Genomic DNA, 10,598 nt, shown 5'->3' with positions numbered 1-10,598 from the left:
TTACAGATAGGTACATCTGCTAGTAATCATTCTGCTTCTTCAAGGAACTCAGTTTATGTTTATGTTGCTATAATTATGTTGAGCCATCCCAGATACCCCAGAGGCTATTTTTAGCCAAACTGTGAAGAAAAATGTCATCTGTTTTTCAGTATCTTTGCTTATGTAAGCATATGTGGTCAGGTTCCCAAACTCCTACAGAAGAGTTGGGAACCATGAAAGTAGTTTGGGGGAGGCGCTAAGGCAGCAGCATGATCTCCTGATCACACCGCTGCCAGGGATGGAAAGGGGTGTTTGACACTTTTCTCAGCCAGTGATGGCCTCCAGGGGGTCAGGGAGCCCCAGGCACCTCCACAAGGCTCCAAAAAGGTAAAAATAACAACCTGAAACTATCTCCAATTTTTGAGCCACTTCCCAGGCTGGTGGGTCACGATCCACCAGTTTGAGAACCACTGTTCTAGAAACTTTTCTGGTCAATGGTCACTGCCCAGAAAAGAAGCACTATTCTAATCTAGGCTATATTAGGTAGCTGAAAACACTTTCAAAGTACACGGGTAACATGCTTTTAAAAGTCAATTAAAAAGCCAGCTTTCGAGGGCACTTTCCCCTGAAGTTAGCAGAGCAAAATTCCCTAATTATCTTCAGGATATCTGTTTCAGTATTACAAATATATTGTAACTAGATGAATAGTTGATTAATTGCTGTAACAGAAAAACCATTGTCTAACTACGCAAGCTCTATGTATGTCTACCTTAAAGCAGTAGCATAGCTGTGGGGGGAGCATGGTAAGTATTGCAGATGCCATAACATGCTGTGTAACCAGCCCCTCCCTCTTGCTAGTGCTGCCCAGAATGGCTCTGCTGGTGAGGGAGAGGGGCCAGTTACATGACACATTGTGGCACCTGCAATATTTATTGCGCCACCCCCCCCCGTAGCTACACCACTGCCCTGAAGTAAGTCCACTTGTAGTCATGGGGCTTAGTGGATGCTTAGGCATGACTACTCAGAAGTAAGCTCTATTGAGTTTATTATTAACAGTATTTATATACCGCTTTTCAACTAAAAGTTCACAAAGCGGTTCACAGAGAAAAATCAAATAACTAAATGGCTCAGTGTGGCTTACTCCCAAGAAAGTGGGCATCAGATTGCAGCCCAAAGGACCTTTAACTGAGTGATTGTGCCAATCTTTATTACAGCACAAACTGTTAGAGCTGCAGCTGTTCCAGTGTGGTTTGTCTCGCTCCATGTAAACTTTCAAGGATTTTGGTTTTGTTCTTCTCCCTGAAGCCAAACACAATTCCTTCTCCACATCAGGGACTATCAAATGTCCGTCCAAACTAAGCAAAGTGTCTGGCTCTCCTCCAGGCTCCCAGAGTTTGCACAGAACTGGACTTGGGTTTCTCTAAAAGTGACTTTATAAACAGAGCCAGAAGGTGAGGTAGAAGTCATCAAGAAACACATGTGAACAAAAAAATGCCTCACAGTTAACAAGAACAACAGCCTGCAAGAATGTTTGATTGACTGAGTGATGTCAGGCCTTTAGTTGTTTTCTATGCTTGTATGTTTGTTTAAAATCATATAATTCCCTTTAGCACTGAAATATCTAAATGGAGTTTGGCACATGTGTTCAGGATGCAGTCCTACACTTCCTAGTCAAAGACTATGTTCCACTCCAGCCTTTGTTACCCAGAGGGGCAAGAAAATGCAAAACAAATTTATGAGATCACTGCCTTATCAACTGTTATATTGAAAAGGTGGTTGGTGTACACATTTGTGACACAATTCCACATTTCAAATTTCAACCCCACCTTCAACATGTTTTCAAGGGGAACAGGAAGCATGTAAAGTGCACTGCACTGCATATTTTGAGCACTGATGGATCATAATAAATTTGTTTTGTACATTTATGACATTTTTCCATTTTAAGTTTGAGCACCCACTTCAACCCTACGGCTTCAAAGGGAAAATGGAAGAGGCAAAACACACAGTAATGTGGTGTCTGCCTTGAAGACTGCTATAATGGACTGAAACTTGGTGTGCCATGTTCCAGAAGTATTTCTCAGTTTAATCTTTGATCACTCAGTAACTTCACCCATTGCTGAGGAGGCCAGGAAATATTAAAAATGTGTATATTATAATGGACAGAGAATCAAAGTGGAAGCCTATGCACTCAGAAGTAAACCTATTGGGTTCAATGAGGCTTCATGCCAAGTATATATGGAATTGCAACCCTGGCATCCTATGCGGTCACTGCCACTAGCAGCAGAAGCCCATGCATGTCTACTCAGAAGCAAGCCCCATTGCAATTAATGGGACTTACTATCAGACAAGTGTGTGCAGTATTGTAGTTTAGGAAATTGATTGGCTGCGTTTGGTGGGATGTGGAGAAAGGGGTCCAAAGTTGTGCTGACCTGATTTAGAATCATAGAATACCAAAAGAATAAGCAGACATTTCAGGGACAGTAACATTGTGTGGCAGATCCTCAAGCCAGAACTTTTAAGGACTCTGCGTGCGGGGAACAGTTCCAGAAAAGTCTATTGAAAATATATTGCATTGTGGCCTAGTACAACTGTCTGTAAAAGTGGGTGAGACACTTAGAAGATTGAGCAGGGATGTGCAGTGGGTGGGGAAGCTCCTCACCAGAGTCCTTTGAAAAGCATTGCCACTGTGTGAGGTGCGCTAGCACTTTTGCGCATGAGTTGTGAGTGCGTTCCCACCTCACATGACGGCGGCACTTTTTGAAGGACTCCAGTGGGGAGGCTCTGTTTCCTTGCTGCCCCACCCACTGCATGTCCCTGAGATTGAGTGCTAAGTTTTAAATTTAAGTCAAATCTTTTAAGATTTGATAGATTAGGATTACTTTACCTTTAGTATTTTCAGAATACTAAAATCACTGATAATACTAAAAATCATCTCTATACAAACCATGCACTAGCTGTTAGAAGCGTTTTGAAAAAGAAAACTCAAGCTACCCAAAATGTTCATGACAAACAATGCAAGGACATCCCCCTTTTACCAGCATCAAAGCTAGAGTAACAATTTTCAGCCATTCAGTTATTGCTGTGCAGCTTTAAGCAGGCAGGGGGAATGATTATTTTAAGGACTTGCGGGGTTTGCTTACAAACATGGATTAACTGGAACTGACATTCAAGTGTTCCAAAAGTAAGTATTCAAAAGCCTTTTGTGTTTAAATAAATGTGGAAAGAATACTAGAGTAATTAGTTGCTAGATGCCTGTGCTCTGTATATTCTGAGCTGGTGGAAGTGGAAGTCAGACATAGGGGATAATGTGTGTTGTAGACAGTGGTGTAGCAAGAGGGGGCTGTGGAGGGGCCACTTGCAAACCGCAGTGAGGCTCCCTGCAAAACTTAGTTCTTTGCACCCCCTCTAGCTATGCTACTGGTTCTAGAAGGTTTTCATTCCATGTTTATGATAGTGGGGGGGGGGGATATAGAAGGGGAGCCATATAAGAAATGTAAGTCCTACATGTAATGTCTTGATGGTAAGAGAGCTATATTCATATGTTTAGGATTGTAGACATTGTATAGGCTCTGTCTTACTTTATATAGCCAATTAATCCTGGATACCATCCAGAGTTACTTGCTCTAGAGAGGGAGAATTCTTGCAAAACCCACTGTGTTTGTGTCTGTAGGTGTAGTTCTAGTTGAAAAACACAGCCAATCCTCTTTCTCCATTGAGGTAACTATATAAAAGGGCATCTTTGTTGTGTTCACATATGAACTTTAATATGAATATTAAAACTGCAATCCTATGCACCTGCGGTTTTCAAACTTGCAGGGAGTTTGAATCCCATGGTAAGTCTTTGCGGGGGCGGGCGGGAGGGAGGCAGCGGTGCGATCCCCAGGATCACGTTGCTCAGGGGGGCTGCAGGGGCTTGGTGCACTTGCCCAAGCCCCTTGGGGCTGCGGGGAGCCCTGCATGACCTTCGGCAGGGCTCCCTGGGTCAGGGAAGGTGACAGCAGAGCAATCGCACCCCACTCTGCTAAACCGGAAGTGGTGCGCGATCGCCCCACTTCCCCTTTTGACTGGGTTATAGGGACTGGGGTGCACCCTACAGTCCCTGCAGCAGCCTTCCCTGGCTGCAGGGAGCCGGGCGTGAGCACCTGCAGGGCTCCTCGGGTCAGGGAAAGTGAGAGTGGAGCGATTGCGCTCCACTTTCCATTTTGCATCCACAAATGCGCCCGCACAAATGCGCCCGCTCCAAGCCCCTGCAGCCCCCCTGAGCGGCGCAATCAGCCCCCCCTGAGCCCCCCTGCCTCCTCCCTGCCTCCTGGCTGCCCCTGCCCCTTAAGGGGAAAGGGACCAGTACCCTCAGGCTGGGGCATTGCAACACCCCAGTTTGAATACCACTGCTATACACACTTACCTGGGAGTCAGTGTGACTTACTTTTGAGAAGATACACACAAAATTGCATTATAAGTGCATTTGAAAATATTCTATGGTTACCTCTTACAGCCCAATCCTAACCAACGTTCCAGCACTGAGGCAGCTGCAGTGCAGTCCCAAGGTAAGGGGACAAACATTCTCTTACCTTAGGGAGGCCTCCATGACTACTCTCCACTGCAGGATGCAGTACGTCCCGGTAGTACGACTGCATTGAGGCTGGAAAGTTAGGTAGAATCGAGCTGTTAGAAGTGTAAATGTGTGAACAGCCATGTATTTTGAGTCTGCAAAAAGCAATCATTTCCTTACTACAAAATTTCCTTATTACAAAAATCATTTCCTTACTACAAAACAGTAAAAACAGTGAAAGACTGGACAGCAGTCCTCAAATCTCCCCAGCAAGTCTGTCTCCATCGTAGTTTTTGGGAACCTTTTTCTCATCTGCATTTCTCACCATACTTGTGCTTCTTCCATATGAAAAAATGTGAACAGATATCTAGTGCAGCCCAGGACAGTGGTTCCGGTTCCTAAACTGTGGGTCGGGACCCACTGGTGGGTCGCAACCTGATTTTTTGTGAGTTACCAAAGGGTGAAGGAAAGAGCAGATAACTAATCACTTTGAGCCCTGAGGCTATTCAAAATCAGATACTGTACCTGCAAATTACCCTGAAAAGAGCTCAGCTCCTGCAGTTTGCAGGATAGCTGTTAGCTCAGCTGCTTATAAATCAGTAATAGCTTCTGAGCGCCTGCAGTTTGCATGCATGTGTAAATATAGAGAGAGAAAGTTTGAGGGTTTTTTATCCTGGTTATTATTATAATAAATAAAATATATTTTTTTTATTGAACTCCATTATTTTAAAGTCTGGTAAACCCAGGTGGATCCCAATAGAGTGTTGTTTTTAAAAGCGGGTCCAGGTGCTAAAAAGTTTGGGAATCACTGTCCTAGGATATATAATCTGTTTCTCACAAACATATTTTAAATTAAAAAAGAATCCCTATTTTCACCTTTTATTTCAAATGGGAGAAAAAGGATATTTTTATAGCAATTTTCTTCATTCATGGAAAGCAAGAAAGAACTTTTTTATGGAGGGAAAGGAAAATTAGTGAGATTTCCCCCTTTGAATACACTGATGTTTAACATACTGTCTTTGTCCTAGAAGTCCAAAAAGTTTTTATGAAGAAAAGTCCAGTCCAAAAGGTGCAACTTTTAGAACATTCATCTTCAGAAAAGAATGAGGATTAAATTAAGGCGCATACTTGTTAGATACCTGGCAATGATCCCATATATAAATATGTGCGCATTAACTTGTGTTTTGCCTGCTATTAATGTTGAATTTGATGGGAAAGGTGGTTAATTTAACCCTACTTGTTTCTTTAAACATATGTTTAATACCATTTAGGGTTTTTTTCCTGATTCTTCTTGGCTAAGGGCAACTACAGCCTCTCAAGTTACATAAAGCTCTCCTTATTGAGAGTAGGGCTATTTTTCTTTTTCTTTTTGCATGAAGGAAGAGAGGAAGTTGCACTGGAATGGAAGCTCACTGACCCATGAATCCAGATGTTTCAAGACACACTGAAACCTGAACAACTGGCGGTGTATTTCCGAGTGTGTCCTCCACAGCTGCCAAGCTAAGTCACAGTCCTGGAAATTCATTCCTGTGACAGTATGAAGAATTTTTCATTTTCTCCTCAAGATAACGTCTCCCGAGCTGGAATCCCGTTTCTTCACAGTTTTCTCAACTTCACAAATGCGTCGGCTCTGCCTGGAAGACCGCCAAGAGATGAACAATTGGCTCAGGCAGAGATTGCTGTGTTAGGTCTATTATTCCTGGCCGCATCCATGGGCAACTTCATCTTCCTGCTGGTGTTATGGAGGAAAAGGCTGAAGCTGACTAGGATGTACGTGTTTCTGCTCCACCTGAGCATCGCAGACCTGATGGTTGCCTTCTTTCAACTCCTTCCTCTGCTCTTCTGGAAAATCACTGATGTTTTCCTAGGTCCAGATATTCTGTGCAGAACCATCAGTTACCTCCAGCTGTTCAGTATGTTTGCCTCCACGTATATGATAGTTGTGATGGCACTGGACAGATTCCAAGCTGTGTGCTACCCCATGGTCTCTTTGCAAAAGAAAGGGGCTCTTTGGAATACCTTCACCTGCACCAGCTGGCTTATCTCTTTGCTCTTTAGTGTTCCCCAAGTGTTTATCTTTCGGAAGAGTGAGGTATCCCCAGGCATCTTTGACTGCCAAGCCAACTTCATCGAGCCCTGGGGCACAAAGCTGTATGTGACTTGGATTTCGGTTGCTATTTTCTTTCTTCCTGCTGCGGTCCTCACTGTCTGCCACATCAGGATCTGCAGAGCGATCCAAATGAACGTGCAATTGAAAAGCAACAATGAATTTGAAATAACACATCAGAAGCAAGCGCTGCCCTCCCAAGCAAGCAGTGCACACAGTATGTCAAAGGCTATGATCAAAACGATCAAAATGACAGTGGTCATAGTGGTTGCTTATGTTTTCTGCTGGTCACCTTTCTTCATCGCACAGTTGTGGACTGCATGGCATCCGAGTGATGCCAGAACAGCAGGTAAAACAATCCCTTTCTTCCATGAACATTTCATAGCTAATGACCCATTGCTGTACTTTTATATATGAATAATTTTATATTCCATTGGGGGAAAAGGGTCAGGACTTTTGAAATTCGGTAAATGAGATGTGATATGTTTTTTCAAAAATGCTTTGCATGATTCTGTGTAATCCTTGTAGATATGCTGTGTTTGTATAAGTACAAACTCTCTGTATATGGACATGCTATTATACGGCATTGAATGCAACCCTATGCAGACTTATATGGCAGTAAGTCCCGCTGAAACGTGTTTCTGAGCAAACCTATTGCTAACAGCAGTGATTCTCAAACTTTTTAGCACCAGGACCCACTTTTTTTAACACTGTGTCAGGACCCACCTAGGTTTATCAGACTTTAAAAATAATAATAATAATAATAATAATAATAATAATATAATATAATAAAAATCTAGAATTATTTATTTGTTTGTTTATTTATTTAATAATAACCAGAAAAACCCCTCAAATATGAATCTCCCTATATTTACACATGCTTGCAAACTGCAGGAGCTCAGCTCCTTACAGGGCAGTTAGCAGCTATCTTGCAAACTGCGGGAGCTGAGCTCTTTGCAGGGTAATTAGCTGCTACAGTATCTGATTTTGAATAGCCTCAGGACTTGAGGCGTTTAGTTATCTCCTCTTTCCATCACCCTTTGGCGACTCACCAAAAATCAGGTTGCGACCCACCAGTTTGAGAACCACTGGATATCGGACTGCATATGAGACATTGCGTTAACGAAGAATTGCTAAATTGTATATATTTTTTGTTAGTAAAGAAGATAGTAAATCAGTGTGCACATCATAGCGAGATTACTGACATCTCAATTTAAGAGTGACAAAAATGAACATCCCAAATATTTTCCTGCAGCAACTGTTACCCTGCACATGTCTGATCTCATCTGATCTCAGAAGCTAAGCAGGGTCAGGCCTGGTTAGTACTTGGATGGGAGACCACCTGGGAATACCGGGTGCTGTAGGCTTATACCATAGTCTTTCGAGACTGAAGGTTGCCAACCAACAAATATTTTCATAAAATTAACAAGCCATTGTACCCAATCCAGCATTTATAACAACAGTGTTGTTAGGTTGAACTTCTAAAGCACTGAAATGTTTTTTTTGAACCATCTAAATTATGACTTTGCTTGAAAAAAAAAGTTTTTAAAAACCCAGTCTTGAAATATTTACACCCATGTGGTTGCTCTAGTTCAGGGGTCTCTAAACTTTTCGGCCGAAGGGCCGCATCAAATATCTTGTATGGTGTCGAGGGCCAGAAAAAAAATTAAATATAAAATTTAAATAAATACATTAGAGATGGAACTTAGATGAATGACTGAAATGAATGAATGGGTTCAAATGTCCAGGATTTCTCCAAGCACGAGCACAGCCCAAGAAATAAAGTACACACACTTAAATGGACCCCCATTCCCCCATCCCACAAGCACAACTCTGGTTGTGTTTGGTCAACTGGGCCAGAGACTCTCAGGGGATCAGAGGCTGGCCGTGATCCGGATGGAGGCACTTCACGGGCCGCATCTGGCCCCCGGGCCGGGATTTGGAGACCCCTGCTCTAGTTAAATGAATCATGTTTGATGGGAAAATGGTAGCTGAAGCAGGGCCCAATCCTATCCAACTTTCCAGCTCCGGTGTAGCCACAATGCAGCCCCATGGTAAGGGAACTCATGTTCCCATACCTTGAGATGTTCCCAGTGACTGTCCCTCCACCACAGAATGCAGCACACATCCAACTGGCACAGCTGCACCAGCCCTGGAAAAATGGATAGGATTGGGCCCGAAAGTAGTTCCACAGTAATCCTTTAACACTGGAGACATTTTATGTACCTCCTGTGAAAAGTGGCAGTGAGTTTACTAATAATCTGAGACTACTTAATTGTAATTTGGTTTAGAAAATGTAACAAACAGTAAAGTCCCCCTCTCAGAGTAAGCAAGCATGCTAAGAAAATGAGAAGCAAATAATAGATCAAGGGAATGAGAAGGTCAATTTTTTCTCTATATATTCAGTGGTGTTCTAATAATAATAATAATAATAATAATAATATAGATATTTATATACCGTCTTTCTTGGTCTTTATTCAAGACTTTATTCAAGGCGGTTTACATAGGCAGGCCATTTAAATCCCTGTAGGGATTTTTACAATTTGAAAGAAGGTTCTATCTTCCAAGAACCACAACATTCAGATGTTTCTTTCTGATCTGGTTTCACATTCTGGCCTCCATACTCCCACACTCAGAGCAGATGGAATAACTCGGCTCAGCTTGTCATATGTAACTCATAGTTACTGCCCTATGAATTACTTGTACATTCTTTTCTTTTCAGGTCCAGTAATGGCCATTCTTATGCTCCTAGGAAATCTTAATAGCTGTGTTAATCCATGGATTTATATGTACTTTTGTGGTCAACTACCATGTTGTTCGGGGCGAAAAAAGGACAAGACTGCAGCTCACGAGGACTCTTCAGTTACAGGCAGCATTAACTTGGGAGAGAAAGAGCCTGAAGACAATATCACATCTGTGTAACCAGAATCTCCTGGCTTCATCACTCATGTTTACTTGCTATATATTCAGTGTTCACCAAACTATTTTTCTACTTGGGGGATGGCGCGTGTGCAGTGGTAAAGGTAATTATCAGCATATAAATGTTTGATGCAAATATGTATGAGGTGTAAAAAGTCCAAGCACAGTGTAAGTCAGAGTTTAAGAGGGAAATTCTGGGTGTGCAGGTACCAGGTCTGAAATGGGGAAGAGCAATTGCATGCATTATCTGTACACAAGCAAATGCCTGCCTTTGTGGGATCTTCACAATAGTGTGTTATCTTCCAGCATGTTGGGTCAGCATACCATAAATGTTTTGGATATGGTTAGTGCTAAGGGTGTTTTCACAATTACACTAAGCACATCTTTCCTGGTATAATACTTGGCATTTTGCTCATCCTTTAGAACAGGGCTGTCAAACTCACCTCAGAGCCCAGGAGCCACATTCTCTTTGTGGCACCTGACTGAGGGCCAGTAGTCCAAGGGCCACCCCGGGCCATCACCCCACCCCCTCTGAACGCAACCAGCGCTGTGCTCTGGTTGCATCCAGAGGCTGTTCTGAGGGCCAGGGAGGCCACGCATGGCCACCCTGGCCCTCAGAATGACATTCTTAAGCCTTGTAAGTCACTTAAAATGTCACTTCTGGTTTTTCGGAAAAAAATGGAAGTGATGTTTTAAGGCCTTGCGAGGCCTCAGAACAGCTTCCATAAGCAACTGGAGCACAGGTCCGGTCATGACTGGAGGTTGCAGGGGTGGGGTGGGCCCTGGAGCTTCTCCTGAGCAGGGAGGCTACCCAAAGAGGTTCCATGGGTTCCATGGCCCAGAGACCGTATGTTTGACACGGCTGCTTTAGAATGTTCAGAACATTTCAAGTATATTATCTCTTATTTGCAATTTCTCTGTAAGGTACGTCAGTATTATTTATTATACTCATTGGCAGATGTGGAGGGGGGGAGAGGGTTGAGCAGTAGCATAGCTAGATGGGGTGCGGTGCAGTCAGTACTGTAGAAGCCACAATGCACC

The 10,598-nt window shown here is 43.0% G+C and overlaps 1 protein-coding gene and 1 pseudogene across 1 annotated transcript; both read left to right on the top strand.

Annotated features, from left to right (window-relative positions):
• Positions 1 to 6,068: 6,068 nt before the first annotated feature.
• On the top strand, positions 6,069 to 9,560 carry LOC136657627 (mesotocin receptor-like). The gene is made up of 2 exons (XM_066634579.1): positions 6,069 to 6,987; positions 9,361 to 9,560. The coding sequence occupies exons 1-2, from the start codon at positions 6,069 to 6,071 to the stop codon at positions 9,558 to 9,560; spliced, it is 1,119 nt and encodes a 372-aa protein (XP_066490676.1).
• On the top strand, positions 7,886 to 8,005 carry LOC136657784 (5S ribosomal RNA; annotated as a pseudogene).
• Positions 9,561 to 10,598: the final 1,038 nt, after the last annotated feature.

The sequence above is a fragment of the Tiliqua scincoides genome, chromosome 7, assembly GCF_035046505.1.
Source record: "Tiliqua scincoides isolate rTilSci1 chromosome 7, rTilSci1.hap2, whole genome shotgun sequence".
NCBI lineage: Eukaryota > Metazoa > Chordata > Lepidosauria > Squamata > Scincidae > Tiliqua > Tiliqua scincoides.
Note: the sequence above shows the minus strand (reverse complement) of the source record. Positions and strands in the feature narration are given on the sequence as shown.